This window comes from Scyliorhinus canicula, chromosome 5, assembly GCF_902713615.1.
Source record: "Scyliorhinus canicula chromosome 5, sScyCan1.1, whole genome shotgun sequence".
NCBI lineage: Eukaryota > Metazoa > Chordata > Chondrichthyes > Carcharhiniformes > Scyliorhinidae > Scyliorhinus > Scyliorhinus canicula.
This window is the reverse complement of record NC_052150.1, coordinates 168370372-168388612: the sequence shown is the minus strand read 5'-3', so window position 1 is coordinate 168388612 and position 18241 is coordinate 168370372. Positions and strand designations below refer to the sequence as shown.

The window sequence follows — 18241 nt, the reverse complement described above, 5'->3', positions numbered from 1 at the left end:
TTGCAGTGCCTTCTCCTCTTCCAAAATAGCCTCGTAAACCTCCGACACTACCCCCTTCTCCAGTACCCCTGTCATCGGGACCTCCTCCAGCAAAGTGGTGGCTGGCTCTACCGGGAAGCTCTGTATTTCCTTCCTGACAAAGTCTCGAACCTGCATGGATCTAAATATTTCCCCCTGTTCCAGCCCATACTTCGCTCCCAGCTCCCTCGATCCTGCAAACGGGGCGGGGGGGGGGGGGGGGGGGGGGGGTGTCCCCCGGCGGGATGGAGTGGCGTGAACCACTCCGGCGTCAGGCCACCCCAAAGGTGCGGAAGTCTCCGCATCTTTAGGGGCCAAGCCCTAACATTGAGGGGCTAGGCCCACGCCGGAGTGGTTGGTGCCCTGCCGGCCGGTGGGAAAGGCCTTTGGCGTCACACCAGCTGGGGCCGAAGGGACCTCGCCGGCCGGCGGAGACCCACGCAAGCGCCGGAGCGTCAGCGGCTACTGACGTCATCCTCGAGCATGCGTAGGGGAGGGGGTTACTTCCGCCTCCGTCAACGTGAAGACTTGGCGAAGGCGGAAGGAAAAGAGTGCCCCCATGGCACAGGCCCACCTGCCGATCGGTGGGCCCCGAACACGGGCCAGGCCACCTTGTAATAATGAAATGGCAAATAGGTGACGCCCCCCGCCCCCCCCAGGACCCCAGAGCTCGCCCCCACCGCCTGTTCCTGCCAGTAAGGTAGGTGGTTTGATTCCCGTCGGCGGGACCGGCATGACAGCGGTGGGACTTCGGCCCATCGCGGGCCGGAGAATCGCCGGGGGGGGGATTCGCCGAATCTTTGGTGCCGGAGACTTCGGGAGACAGCGGGGGCGGGATTCACGCCGGCCTCCGGCGATTCTCTGACCCGGCGGGGGGTCGGAGAATCCCGCTCCAGGCCATTAACACTGCTCCACGAGACCTCCCCGTCCATTTTGATACTAGTTTCTAATTAATAGTTGAATCATACAAATATAGAAAGCTTTGATTTACCAGACTGTTAGGAATAAAATCTCTCAATTCTTCAAGCTGGGTTTGCTTATAGTTTGAAGATTGTTGGGCTGGAGCAAGTATGGAGGAGGCCTCAAATAAGGATTTAAAGCAACATCTCACTCAAAAATTTCAGTTGGGGTGGCAAGGTAGCACAGTGGTTAGTATTGTCGCTTCACAGCGGCATGGTCCCAGGATCGATTCCCCTTGGGTCACTGCCTGTGCGGAGTCTACATGTTCTCCTCGTGTCTGCGTGGGTTTCCTCCAGGTGCTCCTATTTCCTCCCACAATCCAAAGATGTAAATGTTAGGTGGATTGACCTTGCTAAATTGTCCTTAGTGCCAAACAAAGGTTAGGTGGGGTTATGGGTTACAGGGATGGGGTGGAGGCGTTGGCTTAAGTAGAGTGCACTTTCCAAGGGCCAGTACAGACTTGATGGGCCACATAGCCTCCTGCACTACAAATTCTATGATTTGCCAGATTTTTTGCATTGCCATTGATGCCAAGGTGAGGAAAAATATGGTTACACATTGTTAAAAGTAAATGACAAGTAAATAGCCCATAAAAAGAAGAATATTCACACTCCAAGAATGAAAAGTGTAAATGTATCCATTGACGTACTCTTGTGGGAAGGTCTAGGACCAGAGAGCATAAGTTCAGAGTAAGGGGTCTCCCATTTAAGAAAGAGAAATGAGGAGGAATTTCTTCTCACTGAGGGTAGTGAATCTGTGGAATCTTTACTGTAGAAGCTGGGTCATTAAGTATGTTCCAGGCTGAGATAGACAAATTTTAAAATCAGCAATGGAATGAAGGGTTATGGGGATAAGACGGGAATGTGGAGTTGAGGATTGTATTAGGTCAGTGATGATCTAATTGAGTTGCGGAGCAGTGTGGATGGGCCAAATATGGTCTTATGGATGTAAAGGGATATCCCATTATTCCTTCATGCAAGGAAATAGCTTGGAGTCAGTGGTGCTTTGACTTTTTAAAGTATGATTAGTATTGGTTCATAGATTACCTGCACATATCTCTAACAGAATCTCTGCAGCTCCAGGTTGATATCCTCATTTGTTTCCAAGGACATATTATCAGAAAATTAAGTGTCAATGTTAAAAAGATAGGAGAGAAGATAAATAATAATGAAATGGCAAATAGGTGATGCCTAAACCTTTGAAAGGAAAGAAAAAGTAAGAAGTAGTGGGAAAGATTTAGAGGTATAAAAGCAGTCTTTAAGATTGAATCTGCAGAGCATGATTCTTTATCAAGTCAAGGTGTTGTAGATACTGTGCTGTTTAAAACGTTTTGGGTAATGCAAAAGAGTTAATCACTGAACATAGCACTCATTTGCCTACTTGCTCCTGCACCACATCCTAGAGTATAGGATTTTAAAAAATTAATTAAGTATTTCTTTTATCTTAGGGTATGGCATTGGATGATTTCAATAAATTGGAATTTGACATGATCCTAATGAGCCCTCCTTGTCAGCCATTCACAAGGTGGGTGATTGTATAACATCAATGACTACGATTCAAAACAGTTAATTCAGTATGAAGTTTTTTTGTGTGTGTGTGTGTGCAATGCCTGAAGGCAGGTCCTGAGCTCATTGTCTGCTGATCCTTCATCCTATGCCTGTTTCTTGGTAGTTTTTGTCAGTGATGGTTTGCCATTGCCTTTCACTCTCAGGGGCAGGGTGAGGAGGCAGTTCCCAAGTCTACCTCAGCTGGAATGGGAATTTAACCTGCTCTGTTGGCACCCGCTAGCCATCTAGCCAATTGAAAGGCATTGAACATTTTCTTGATGTGATGAGATGCTATATAAATACAAGATTTATTTTTCTCATTGATTATTAAACATTGAACTTTTAAACACTGACATTGTGCATATTTACCTTTACAAAACTGCTAACTAACATTTTACAACAGACGTATTGGTTTAAATAAATGCAGAAAATGTTGGAAACATTCAGCAAGTCAAGCAGCATCTATGTAGAGAGAAACAGCATTTATATTTCAGGCTGATGACTTTTCATCAGAGACAAGAGCCAGGTAATTGGCTTCCTGCTCTAAATATTTCTTAGAACAAACCTACTATGCACTTAACATGAAAGTGAACATTGACAGCCCATATTGCAACTAATATTGCATTTTCGAGCATACAATCCTTGTATTTGTGAAGAGAAATTTAGGATTTAATGGCGTTTGCTGGGGTGGGCATGATGGCAGGGGTTAGCACGGTAGCACAAGTGGATAGCACTGTGGCTTCACAGCGCCTGGGTCTCAGGTTCGATTCCCCGCTGGGTCACTGTTGGTGTGGAGTCTGCACGTTCTCTGCGTGGGTTTCCTCCGGGTGCTCCGGTTTCCCCCACAGTCCAAAGATGTGCAGGTTAGGTGGCTTGGCCATGATAAGTTGCCCTTGGTGACCAAAAAGGTTAGGAGGGGTTATTGGGTTACGAGGATGGGGTGGAAGTGAGAGCTTAAGTAGGTTTGTGCAGACTCGATGGGCCAAATGGCCTCCTTCTGCACTGTATGTTCTATGTTACCAATGTTGAGAATTCTGTCCTCAATTTCGTAGGGTATGCCGACATGGGAAGCCCCCCTCTTGGCTTTGGGATGCAAATTAGGCTCATGAATGAGCCACTTAAAGGCAAATATCTCTGGATTTAATGGTGGCTCAGGGATTTATTGGGATTCCATGGCTCTCCCACCAGCGACCCTATCCCGCCCCACTCGCCTGTCTCCAGGGATCGAGTAACAACCCTTGGCGAAGGCCTTAGAGCATTATTGCTCCTGCTGGCAATCAAGCTGATCTCTGATTGGTAGCTCTCTCAGAAGCAGGATTTCTGTCCTCTGAGGGTTTTAATCACAAGGGAGGCACAGGAGTGCCGGATTGCACTGTCGGTGGAACTAAATTCTGCCCATAGTTTTTACCTTAAATAAAATAATGTCCATATTTATAGTAAAGAAAGTGAACTTGTCATTTACATCCAGGAGCACTTTGCCCCTACTTTTGTTCTATTCACACTCTTGAATTGATAAATGCTGCTGCAGGTAAATGATACTGAAAAGGTTGACATGCTATATTAGTGTTGAACCCTACCCTGTCTAGGAAACACTTTTGAACATCTTTGTACAAAATTGGTAGTAGAATACTTTTCATTGTTTTATTTGAATTTTCACTAGGCTGATGCCAGGGTTAGCGGGACTGTCAGTAGAGATTGTTTTGACTGGGGCTGTATTCACCAGAATTTAGATCTGATTGAAACGTATATAATTCTAACAGGAATGGACAGACTAGAAGCAGGGAGGATGTTTTCCATTGTTGGGGAATCTGGAACCAGGGGAAACAGTCTCCGGATACAGAGCAGACCATATAGAACTGAGGTGAAAAGTTTCTTCATCAGAGGGTAATGAACTAGTGGAACTATCACACAAGGCTGCAGAGTCCAAGTCACTGAATGTATTCAAGAAAGAGATAGATTTTAATGGCCTATTCTTGACTCTAGTTTCTATGAAAGCTCTCCACTAGCTGGACTCTTACCTAGCAGAAAAAAGATTGTTGAGGTTGTTGGAGATTAATAGTTTCTGCCCAGGACTTTACTGTAGGAGTTCCTTCGGGTAGTGTGCTAGGCATAAACATCTTCAGCTACTGCATCAGTGACTCCCTCCATCATAAGTCAGAAGTCAGCACGTTGCTGATGTTCAGTACCATTCACAACTGCTCAGATACTGTAAAAGCCCTGCTTTCATGCACCAGGACCATGGCAACATTCAAGCTTGAGCTGATAAATAACAAGTAACATTTGTGCCACATAATTGCCAGGCAATTACCATATCCAGTAAGAGATAATCTAATCAACTTCCCATGACACTCTGGCATACTAAGAAGTCTTACAACACCAGGTTAAAGTCCAACAGGTTTGATTCAAACACGAGCTTTCGGAGCGCAGCTCCTTCCTCAGGTGCGCTCCGAAAGCTCGTGTTTGAATCAAACCTGTTGGACTTTAACCTGGTGTTGTAAGACTTCTTACTGTGCTCACCCCAGTCCAACGCCGGCATCTCCACATCATGACTCTGGCATACCACCAACGTCCAAGGGGTCCCATGGATCAGAAACTTAATCTGGAATGCCCTATCCGTTAAAAAAAAAATGATCCAACCAATTATAGTCGAAGTACTGAAATGAATCATTAATACCATTAACTGGGTGGCACGGCAGCATAGTGATTAGCACTGTTGCTTTAGAAGCGCCAGGGATCTGGCTTTGATTTCCAGCTTGGGTCACTATCTGTGTAGAGTCTGCACGTTCTCCCTTTGTATGCATGGGTTTCTTCCGGGTGCTCTGGTTTCTTCCCACAAATCCTGAAAGACGCGCTGTTAGGTATTTTGGACATTCTGAATTCTCCTTCAGTGTACCCGAACAGGCGCCGGTGAGTGACAATTAGGGGATTTTCACAGTAACTTCATTGCAGTGTTAAATGTAAGTCTACTTGTGACAGTAAAGATTATTATTATTAATTGACACATCCCAAAAACATGTGCTCACCAATGTTCAGTTTGTGTTCTGCCTAATCTAGATATGCCAGAGGAGAGGCTGGAGTAACTGCCTTTGATTGCAGGCAGTGTTTCACTTGCTATAGAACTAATGAGACCTCTCAAATTAAATTGATGAGAATCAGAGGGAAAAATCTCAATGGATGGATTTGAAGCTGACTCAAAGAAAGGCATTGGCCCAATCGACACAGTTCCAGAACATTGCCTCAGGTGTTCCTCAGGGAGGGCTGCTTGCTTCAAGCCCCTTCAGCTCTTTTGTAATTGACCTTCCCTTTGTGTCCTTAAGATTTGGAATGGAGTTGTTCACACATAATTCCAAAATATCCACCTCCAATCATAAATAAGACTCCGCTGCTCGTCTATGGCAGGACAAGGATACCGACCGAGCTAGGGCTAAGAATAATCTTTTGAGCCACATAAGTATCAGGTAATGAACATCTTGAATTAAAGAAAACCCAGCCCGCTTTCTCTGACCTATGACACTGCCATCACTGCGTCCTAACCATCAACATCTTGGAGATCACCACTTACTACAAAAATTATTTTTAAGGTACAGTAAGTAATTAGGAAACTAATAGAATGAAATTGTTCATTGCAAGGGGAATTCAATAAAAAGTAGAGATTATGCTTTAGTTATACCGGGCATTGATGATACCACCACATCAGGAGTATTGTATTGTATTTCCTTAATTAAGGAAAGATCCAAATACAGTGGAAATAGTTCAGAGAAGGTTTACCAGACTATACCTGTAATCAAGGGCCTGTCTTATGAGGAAAGATTGGTCAGGCTATGCTTGCATCTGATGGAAATTAGAAGAGTAAGTGATGATCTGATTGAAATAGAAAAGATCCTGAGGAGTGTTGACAGGATGAATGTGGAAAGGATATTTTCTCTTGTGGGCAAATCTAGAACTGGTTTAAAAATAAGGGCTTGCCCATTTAAGACAGATTTTAAGAAAAGATCTTTTCTCTGAGAGTTGAGATTATTTGAAGCTCTCTTCCTCAAAAGGCAGTGGAAGTAGAGTCTGAGTATTTTTAAAACAGTGCAAGATAGTTTCTTAATAAGCAGGGAGGGAAATCTACTGAGTTCAGGTTAGAATCAGATCAGCCAGGAGCTTATTAAATGGCAGAGTAGGCTCAAAGGCCAAGTGGCCTACTCCTGCTCCTAATTTGTATGTTCGTATGTATAAATGTTAATTACACTCGTCATTTAAGTGGCTCACCTCATTACAAAGTTTCTCCATTTATAAGTCTGATGGAATACTCACCACTTGACTGGATAGATAGAGCTACATCAACATTTAAAGTGCAATGGACTTGGTATCTAACCGTGACATTACTGATACACTTTGGCTGCAGTATTCAATATCTTTAGTAGAAGTTCTGATTTTTTTTATTGGACACCCTTTTGACAATTCACATTAATTCATCCTACATTTTCTCAGGACCAGTTTTTTTTGTATGGAACAATGTTTTTAGTTAACAGTGCTTAAGATAAAAGACAATGCAAATACCACAGTAGGTCCGGTATCATATAAACAAGAACATCAAAGAATGCTTGATAGCTCACCTTTATGTCAATAAGAAGGAGGAGACTGTTTTCTGCTAGCACACGATTTGTGGAATCCTAGTTTGATTTTGGAGAGTTTCAACCATAAATTATTGAAGAAGCTTCTATCATTGATTTTGATGTGAGTGAAAAAATTCCATATCTTATTGAGGTAACTTGGACAAGTATTCAAATGACCCTTCGAGACAACTTGAATGCTTGTTGAATTATACTTCAAAGCATTTATGGTGCTACGGGTTTTTTGCCATGTTTGTAGTTACTTTAACGTCTTACGGTATTGTTGATAGTATATTTAAAGATCATGTTCATGAGCGGAATAAACTAGATAGCAAATAGCTCCTCACTATTCTGTTTCCAAATACTTAAATATAAAAGAATCTTTTATTTCATTCTCGCGTTATTTTCTGTTTAGGAACAGTTTCAAAAAGAAGAAAATCTTTGTTTCAAAAAACTAATTTTGCGTGTTTATTTTTAAAACAGAATAGGTTCACAGAAAGATGTATTGGATCCCAGGACCAAGAGCTTTTTGTACATTCTTGAAATACTTCCAAGGTCTGAACACATTATTTTCTAAAATGTTATCAAGCATTAGTATTCAATGGTGAATCAGTAACATATTTTGAAAGCCATAAGGAAATAATTGTAAATATAAACAAAAATACTTGCAATCCACAGCAGGCCAGGTGATATCTGAAAATCAAAAGAAGAAGTGATACTTCAGTGCGTTGATGCCAGCTATTCAAATCTCAGACAAAGTCTAGTCTTATTTCTGCCTTTTAACACATCACGGTTTCTTAAAACAAAACTTCAAGACTAATTTTAAATAGGTATTTTATTTCAATAAATGATTCCATGTGACTAAAACTGTTCAATGTTAACAAGCAAAATTTAGTGCTGATTGAGTAGATAAATTGTTTGTTAAAATTGGTTTGGTAAATATAATGCTGAAAATGAAATGCATTGGTAAGATAGAAACCAAAATCTTTACATCTGATGACTTTGTAAGTCATTTTAAGTTTTGCTTGTGTCAAGCAAAGGCATCAATATTTTTGTCAATAATTAGCTATGAGGAGCGGTTGAATAAACTCCGTTTGTTCTCACTGGAACGACGGAGGTTGAGGGCCGACCTGATAGAGGTCTACAAAATTATGAGGGGCATAGACAGAGTGGATAGTCAGAGGCTTTTCCCCAGGGTAGAGGGGTCAATTACTAGGGAGCATAGGTTTAAGGTGCGAGGGGCAAGTTTTAGAGTAAATGTACGAGGCAAGTTTTTTTACACAGAGGGTAGTGGGTGCCTGGAACTCGCTGCCGGAGGAGGTGGTGGAAGCAGGGACAATAGTGACATTTATGGGGCATCTTGACAAATACATGAATAGGATGGGAATAGAGGGATACGGACCCAGGAAGTATAGAAGATTTTAGTTTAGTCGGACAACATGGTCGGCATGGGCTTGGAGGGCCTAAGGGCCTGTTCCTGTGCTGTACTTTTCTTTGTTCTTTGTTCTAATTGAAATCAGTTTGTAAAGACCATTCCCACAATGGGTCCTACAGGAATTGAATGTGAAAAAACCTAAAACTTTGCCTGATTTCTTGGTAGTCTTAAGTGTGGCTGTGGAATTTTCTGAGGGTCATGTACCTGACTGGCTGAAAGAGACTCAAGATTTTTTCTGATTTCTTGAAATGTGTAAAGTACAGGAGAAATGCAATGGTCAGTACTCACTGTACTAAACTTCACAAAATCATTTGTTCTAAAATATCTGTTTTCTGTGTGAATGGTATGGAAGTGAAACCTGAATTAGAATAATAAGGATAAATTCATTTTTGTTTTGGTGTTCCCAGGCTTTCAAAAACCCCTAAATATATTCTTCTAGAAAACGTCAAAGGATTTGAAACATCTGTTGCTAGGTATGTATTCATTTCATGAAACTGGTTCTGCTTAATTTCAAACCATGACATTTTTGTACCATGAAGTGTTGGAAAGAGATTGTATGATATTGACCTTGAATTTCCTTTGTACTGAGGTTATATTTTAGATTAAAATCATATTACAGGGTGACCTGTTAAGTCAGCTCATTGGGCACTTCACTCTCAAATAGAAGTGTGAACAAAACAGCATGCCACCCTAGCTCTTCAGGTAATATGGAACCTGTGTAAACAAGGAAAGCAATGTCATGTCTCTTCAGCACAGTGTTGCTTCACAGCTCCAGGGACCCAGGTTCGATTCCCGGCTTGGGTCACTGTGCGGAGTCTGCACGTTCTCCCCGTGTCTGCGTGGGTTTCCTCCGGATGCTCTGGTTTATCCCTCAAGTCCTGAAAGACCTGCTTGGCAGGTGAATTGGACGTTCTGAATTCTCCCTCAGTACCCGAACAGGCACCATAGTGTGGCGACTAGGGGATTTTCACAGTAACATCATTGCAAAGTTAACGTAAGCCTACTTGTGACACTAATAAAGATTATTATTACTATTCATGGATCCTGAGGTAAGCAGATTCTAAACTAGGAAGCAGCAGAAAGAATAGATGCCTTGGTTTTTTTGGTGATGGGCAAGGATCCCATCTTGTGGGCGGAACGCCACAGGGGACGGACCCAGGACCTGAGGTTGTATTTTGCCAGCGACTGCTAAACAAAGTGGCCTCAAAAGCTGCCAACTGAATTATAGGGCCCACATCTCAGCAGCCTCAGTAGTGCCACCAGGAACAGTGGCCATTGCCGGGGCTGGAATTAGGGCAAATCAATAAAGGGGTGCCCTCAAAGTAAAGCAAGTGACTTTGTGGGCTCTAGAACCAGATAGGAAGGCCCTGATGATAAGCTATGGTGCTGGAGAGACCCAGAAGGCAGACAGTTCCGATGCTGCATAGGAGGCCTGTGGTAGGGCTACTTTGTGGACCAGGAGTCTCAAAAAAGAACATCCCCTACCCTCGCTACATTCCCACTGGGAACTTTGGATGGTTATATTGAAGAGAAGTTGCAATTCCCCTTCCTGAGAGGAATTAATATACATGTTGGGCAGAAAGGTGTAGCTCTGCTTGTTTGGAATGCTTGGTTCAAATGAAACAGAGAGACAACCACTCACACCATGTTTTCCTGTACCTCACACTCTCCATTCCTTCTTGTACCTTAACTCCCCGCCCCTCCCCCCCCCCCCCCCCCCCCCCACCCTAGTTGAGTGTCTTTGCAGGCTGTATTCTCCCAGCTAGATCAGTTGTTAATTTTAAATCTGAGGTAGATCTTTGTTAAACAAAGATATTAAGGGAGTTAGGTCACAGTTCAGCCATGATCTCATTGAATGGCGGACAGGCTCAAGGGACTGAATGGCCTACTCCTGTTCCTATGTTACACCATGCATAGTGGCTTTGTTGTACCAAATCCAGATGAGCATTTGGTAGTCCAGACTACTGCACCTCCTCCCTCAACCTAATGAAAATGTTTCCTTTTCTGTTCTTGCTATTCATTTCCCTAATTGTCTTTTTCCTCTGCTCTTCCGTTTCTGTTGTTCTCTGTTCCTGCTCACCTCTCCAACTCTCCCTTTCATCCTTCTGTATTTCCCTTGTCCCCATCACACATTTCTCTCTTTCCCTCCCCACTTTCTCCCCGCCTGTTCCTTCTTCCTTTTTTTCCCCTCCACCTGAACATTGATCCTGATATTTCTTCATCCCCAGCTCTGCAACTCGATCTTAGCTTGATACTACATTTGGGAATGACTTCCCTTACCTTGGGAGTTCAACTATTTATTAGTATAATTATCAGCTTGTGATATATTTCCTGTTCTGGCACAGATGATGAAGAGATTGCGGGGATAGGGTGGAGTTGTGGGCTTGGTGCTCTTTCCAAGGGCAGGTGCAGACTTGATGGGCCAAATGGCCTCCTTCTGCGTGTAAATTTCATGATTCTATGATCAGAAGAACCCAAAGCACGCTTTCTAGCTGTGATCTCCAAACTGATTTCAAAGGTGTTGAAAATGAGAGCACTTTATTTAAGCATCTCCTTTTAAATATTGCATGATATGCTGTTATTGTACTACTTTTGAGAATACAGTAACAAATGTGTAATGGGAACAACTGAACTGTTAGGATTGGTTTAATAATAATCTTTATTAGTGTCACAGGTAAGCTTACATTAACACTGCATGACGTTAGTGAGATAATCTCCTAGTCACCACACTCCGGCACCTTTTCAGGCACACTGAAGGAAAATTCAGAATGTCCAATTCACCTAACAAATACATCTTCAGGACCTGTGGGAGGAATCCCACGCAGACACTGTGAGAATGTGCAGACTGCACAGATAGTGACCCAAGCCGGGAATTGAACCCGGGTCCCTGGTGCTGTGAAGCAACAGTGCTAACCACTGTGCTACTGTCGCCCATAATTTTGAGGGGAGACCATAAGACATAGGAGCAGAATTAGGCCACTCGGCCCATCAAGTCTGTTCCGCCATTCAAACATGGCTGATATTTTCTCATCTCCATTCCCCTGCCTTCTCCCCATAACTCTGATCCCCTTATTAATCAAGAGATATATTTTTGTTATCTTTGAAGCACATGCACAGAATTCAGTTCGCCATCCCTGATTCTGGTGAATTATGTATAGATTATCAAAGGTGACAGGACATATAATCTGTAGAAAATGGAATGTTACAATTGTGTGCCTGTGTTTTCATTTGAAAAAAGCCAGACTTCCTGGCAGCAAACCTACTACATCTGGTGTGGGATCAGAGTTTATATGTTTCCAAAACACATTTACAATATTTTTCAGATTAGGCAGTCCAACCTCAGTACAATATCTGTGCATAGCTCAGTGAAAATGCTTGCTACATGACCAAAGACAAAATTAAGAAAAACGGAATTCTTATCACATCAGTGAAGAAAAAATCCACAGTTCCTTTAAATTTTGGCAATTTGGGTAGTTTGATTTCCAACCGTGCCCCACCCCCAGAGCTCTGTTGACTCAGCTCTCTTTTTGAATTAAAACCTCAGTTCTCTTTTCCTAGTAACGTGTAATTTATATGTTACTTCCCATATGGAACATTTTAATTGTTCAGTGTATTTTATGACTGTTGGATTACTTTCTCAGTGGTTGCTGAAGCTGGCTGTGGTAGTTGTGCAATTTTTGTAACAGTCAATTACTTTTCTTTTAAGTTTCTTCTTTACTTTAAAACTTGGGCGTTGGTTCTGATTTCTTTATATCATCTTATCCTGCCCTGATTTATTTTTTCTCCTTATTCCTTCCGTTTTTAGTCTGCACTTTGCTGGTTAAAGCAGCAGTTGGTTTTCAAAATTTGCTCTGAGTTCTGCAGACTAAAAAAAAATAGAAATGGACTCCTCTACGGCTGGGATGTTCGTAACTCGGTGGTATACTTGATGCTTGTGCTGAAAAAGATAGAAAATGTTTATTCTGTATCTTGAAATATATTCACTCAAAAATGTGTCATCTTAAAAAGAGGAAAATACCGAGTTCGAATTACAGATTATGAGCAAGCTAATATTATTTCCCACTGATTGTAACATTAGTGCCAGAGAGGATTCAAGTAAAGGACACAGAAAGCAACTTATTTTTTATGGATCTGATCAGAATGGCTTGTCAAATGTAATTTCTCTCCCATTCCCTTTTCATTAAGAAATTCTTAAAACATCAAAAATACAAATAATTCAGAACTAGAATATGTTCTACAACTGAGTGATTACTTGTGAAATTATCTTTTCAATAATAATTAATTTGATGTGGTTGTATTATCGATATATAAGGTGAAGATAAATTGGTTCTGAGAAACTGTATTTTAAACACTTAACTACAGTTGAAGTTTGCAAAATGAATTTTAAAAACAGTATTTTTAAACTGAAAACACATTTTGTTTTTAAACAGTGATAAATTAATCCAAACACTGGAGAGCTGCAGATACACTTACCAAGCATTCCTACTATCACCAACCTTGGTATGTAGACAAGCTAATTTAATAGATGAGGTTGGATCCTCATTTTTTCCTATTCCAACTTGTTTTTAAAAAAATTTCAATGGTTGAAATAATGCTTTATATTTTATTTTGAAAGATGATTTAAGCAAAAGAAATGTTGCTGAACTGGCAGTACAATTGGGTTATCTCATTAACTTTGATTTATGGAAATGCTTGTTTTTCCACATGAGCTTTGTACTTTGCTAAGCCACCTGACCCACAGGGAGTGTATATCAGAAATTTGGGCATGTGTGGCTCCTGATTTTATGTCAGTAATGCAAATGGTCGGAAAATGTGCAGCCACACACACAGTCCATTTTCAGATTATGGGTTCTTCAGTTGGAACAAGCTAAGCCCTATTTAAACCCGAGGATCTTTCTCAGTGGAAAGGGATTATATTTCTTCAATGTGCGATGCTCAAAATGTCTCATGCGATTCAACGAAATCTCGTGAAGCGTCGTGATCTGGAACTTGCTCTCGCTGGGTGACATCCAGGCACGCATAAGCCATTCGGCTCATTTAAATATGGGTTCACCCAATTCACCTGGGGGGGGTTCACCGGCCTCCCCAGCATAGCCTCAACTGGACGTCATTTGGACTGTTCACAAAGTTGTGAACCAGTTATGGTGGCACCTCGGAGGGGTTTCACTGGGGAGCTGAGGCCACTGGGTGATCGGACACTGAGCACCCTGGCACTCTTCGGCACTTGGGCACCACTACTAGTGTGCCTGTGTGTTTCTGTACCAAGTTGCCTACAACTAGTAGGGTGAGGGTGGGCTCGAGGAGCCGGAAGAGGTAGGTGAAGTGAAGTAAGGGGCTTCCGGAGGCCGCATTGGGGGTCGAAAGATCAGGCTGCTTTTAAAAATGCACCCTGATCCGCGAGTAGTCTTCCTGCACAAACGCCCCAGTGCAGGAAATTACTTAAAGAGTGGCTTCAACAGGAAGTTCCTTTCCATGGCCAAAAAAAAGGGTAAAGAGTTGTTGAATAGCAGGGTCTTCCAGCTCCGGGAAACACCTCGCTAAATGTGCCGTTCAGTGAACTTTAATTCAAGTCTTCTAAATCGCGCCCACTGTGACTTCTTGGAGGCAGAAGAGCAGTAGAGAAGAAAAGAAAGCAAATCCTGTATTACCCCGTGGGACATCCTGGTCCCATGTCCCAAAGATAAGTGGGTTGAGAATTGATCTTTTCTGTCACATCAAAACCATGAAAGAAATTGGTGACTCGAGTAAATGTCATCCTTGAATTAAGGAACAGCCTCCACCACTGCCACTACACAACTTCATAATACTGATTGATTGGCCTTTACCACAACCTACCTGGGTTACGGCTTGGGAGGCGAAAGGCCACTGAGCTTCCATTTTGGACCCTTCAGATAGATATGAAGCCTGACACAGAAAGATATGGGCCTTGAAATGACACGAAATCCCCTGTCCATGTCGACTCTTTGGCTTTATAGCAGCTATCTGAGTTTCTATGGCAATGGTCGGTGCCATTGTTGCGCATTTGGCCATTCACTTTGTGAATGATAGAATAGTCTTCATGGCTCTGCACAAAGACTCGATACTGGTAGGAGCTTGGCTCCTTGCTCTGAGCAGGTTGCCTAGTATATCTTGGATATTGGTATATGTCAAATCAGTGATCTCTGGTAAGCAGGACAACACTTACTTTTTTTTTTAACAGTTTTATTGAGGTATTTTTTGGCATTGTAAACAGTTACAGATTACAGAAATATGCAAACATCAACGGAAAACCAACACTTCAACCAAACCCTAGTGCACATAACCGCTCCTCTCCCATAAACACTACCCGCCTATTTATCCCTCCTACCCTACTCTAATCTCCGCCCCCCCCCCCCCCGCTGACGTTCAATCTCCCAAGAAGAAGTCGATGAATGGTTGCAACCTTCGGGCGAACCCCAGTACAGATCCCCTCAAGGCGAACTTGATTTTTTCCATACCCAGAAAACTCAACATGTCCACAAGCCATAGTTCGGTCTTCGGTGGTTTTGAGTCCCTCCATGCCAGTAGTATTCGTCGGCGTGCTATCAGGGAAGCAAAGGCCAGAACATCGGCCTCTTTCTCCCGGGTCTTCCGAAACCCCGAAAATTGCCACCTTTGGACTCATCACTACTCTTGTTTTCAGTACCTGGGACATGACACCCGTAAATCCCTCCCAGTACCCCCTAAGCTTAGGGCATGCCCAAAACATGTGAACGTGGTTCGCTGGCCCTCCTGCGCATCTAACGCACTTGCTCATCCGCGCCACCGTCATGTGAGCCAGGTGAACGACCTTAAACTGAATCAGGCTGAGCCTGGTACATGTTGTGGTTGAGTTTACCCTTCTCGGGGCGTGCGCCCATACCCCGTCCTCCATCTCCCCACCGAGTTCCTCCTCCCATTTGAGTTTCAGTTCCTCCATCTGGGACTCTTCCCCCTTCATGAGCGCCTTGTAGATATCCGAGACTCTACCCTCTCCTCCTTCTCCTCTAGAGACTATTCTGTCCTGGATCCCTATTGGTGGGAGGCGTGGGAAGGATGGGACCTGTCTGTGTATAAAGTCCCGCACCTGTAAGTACCTAAAGTCATTTCCCCTTACCAGCCCAAATTTCTCCTCCAGGAACATATCGCTCACCCCCGCCCGCCGCCATGTTCGAAACCCAGCATCCATGTTCCCGGGGGTGAATCAATGGTTATCACATATTGGAGCCCGGACCGACACACCCATCTCCCCTACATGTTTCCTCCACTGGTCCCATATCCGCAGGGCCGCCCCCACTACCAGGCTGGTGGAGTACCTGGCTGGCGAAAGCGGTAGGGGAGCCGTGACCAGGACTGCCAAGCTGGTGCCCCTGCACGTAGCCACCTCCACCCGCTCCCAAATAGACCCCGTACTCACCATCCATTTCCTTATCATGGCTATGTTAGCCGCCCAGTAATAGTTGATCAGATTCGGCAACGCCAGTCCCCCCTCGCTGCCGTTCCTTTCCAGCATCGCCTTCCTCACCCGCGAGGATTTTCCTGCCCAGACAAAGCTCATAATTATTTTGCTGGTCCTTTTGAAGAAGGACCGCGGGATAAAGATCGGGAGGCACTGAAAAATGAACAGGAATCTTGGTAGGATTGTCATCTTTACAGTCTGTACCCTCCCCGCAAGTGATAGCGGGAGTGCATCCCATCTCCGAAACTCCCTCTTCATTTGTTCCACCACTCTAGTCAAATTTAACTTGTGTAACCTGCCACAGTCTCATGCCACCTGTATACCCAAGTATCGGAAACTTTCCCCAACCAGCCTAAATGGCAGCTCCTTCAGCCTATTCTCCTGGCCCCTTGCCTGCACTACAAACATCTCACTCTTGGTCATATTTAATTTGTACCCTGAGAACCGGCCAAACTTTCTCAATGTTTCCAGTATATTGTCCATCCCGGCCAGGGGTCCGACACGTACAGGAGCAGGTCGTCCGCATAGAGAGAGACCTTGTGCTCCACCCCTTTGCAGCTCTCAGAGCAATCGCCAATGGTTCTATGGCCAGCGCAAACAGCAACGGGGAGAGTGGGCATCCCTGTCTGGTCCCGCGATGTAGTCTGAAATAGTCTGATGTTGTCCTGTTCGTCCTTACGCTAGCTTTTGGGGCCTGGTACAATAGTCTGACCCACATAACCAGTCCCTCCCCGAACCCAAACCGTCCGAGTAACTCCCACAAATTGTCCCACTCCACCCGGTCAAAGGCCTTCTCAGCGTCCATTGCCATCACTACCTCCACCTCCTTGCCCGTCGGGGGCATCATAATGACAACACTTACTCTTGAGCAGTATTTGTGGTTTTGCCTTCTAGTGAGCTGGGTTCTGTCCACCCATTTGTCGAAATCAAGTTGAGTGACTTCCTTTACACAAAGGAAAAGTGAAAGTGTTGAAATTACACAACAAATGGTGCAATTACAAATTTGCTGTTAATTAACAATGGCGGTGCCTTCTTGTGATTTATTTGCAAAATCGTCTGCCCACTGTGATACAATGCCAGCAGAGCAAGAAGGCCCAAATTGGAGCTCCATTTAAGAACATAAGAACTAGTAGCAGAAGTAGGCCATCTGACCCCTCGAGCCTGCTCCGCCATTCAATGGAATCATGGCTGATCTTTTGTGGACTCAGCTCCACTTTCCGGCCAGAACACCATAACCCTTAATCCCTTTATTCTTCAAAAGACTATCTATCTTTATCTTAAAAACATTTAATGAAGAAGCCTCAACTGCTTCACTGGGCAAGGAATTCCATAGATTCACAACCCTTTGGGTGAATAAGTTCCTCCTAAACTCAATCCTAAATCTACTGGCCCTGATTTTGAGGCTATGCCCCCTAGTTCTGCTTTCACCCGCCAGTGGAAACAACCTGCCCGCATCTATCCTATCTATTCCCTTCATAATTTTATATGTTTCTATAAGATCCCCCCTCATCCTTCTAAATTCCAATGAATACAGTCCCAGTCTACTCAACCTCTCCTCGTAATTCAACCCCTTCAGGTCTGGGATTAACCTAGTGAATCTCCTCTGCACACCCTCCAGTGCTAGTCCATCCTTTCTCAGGTAAGGAGACCAAAACTGAGCACAATACTCTAGGTGTGGCCTCACTAACACTTTATACAATTGCAGCATAACCTCCCTCGTCTTAAACTCCATCCCTCTAGCAATGATGGACAAAATTCCATTTGCCTTCTTAATCGCCTGTTGCACCTGTAAACCAACTTTTTGCGACTGATGCACTAGCACACCCAGGTCTCTCTGCGCAGCAGCATGTTTTAATATTTTGTCATTTAAATAATAATCTCTTTTGCTGTTATTCCTACCAAAATGGATAACCTCACATTTGTCGACATTTTATTCCATCTGCCAGATCCTAGCCCATTCACTTAACCTATCCAAATCCCTCTGCAGACTTCCGGTATCCTCTAGACTTTTTGCTTTACCACTCATCTTAGTGTCGTCTGCAAACTTGGACACATTGCCCTTGGTCCCCAACTCCAAATCATCTATGTAAATTGTGAACAATTGTGGGCCCAACACTGATCCCTGAGGGACACCATTAGCTACTGATTGCCAACCAGAGAAGCACCCATTAATCCCCACTCTTTGCTTTCTATTAATTAACCAATCCTCTATCCTTGCTACTACTTT

The 18241-nt window shown here is 43.6% G+C and overlaps 1 protein-coding gene across 1 annotated transcript in view; it reads left to right on the top strand.

Moving 5' to 3' along the window:
- trdmt1 (tRNA aspartic acid methyltransferase 1) overlaps positions 1–18241 on the top strand; it is a 105486-nt gene that overhangs the window by 71274 nt on the left and 15971 nt on the right. Inside the window, exons 3-6 of the mRNA XM_038798029.1 lie at positions 2426–2502; positions 7607–7678; positions 8966–9031; positions 12989–13058. Of these exons, the coding sequence (XP_038653957.1) occupies positions 2426–2502; positions 7607–7678; positions 8966–9031; positions 12989–13058 (285 nt within the window). The remainder of the gene's footprint in view (positions 1–2425; positions 2503–7606; positions 7679–8965; positions 9032–12988; positions 13059–18241) is intronic.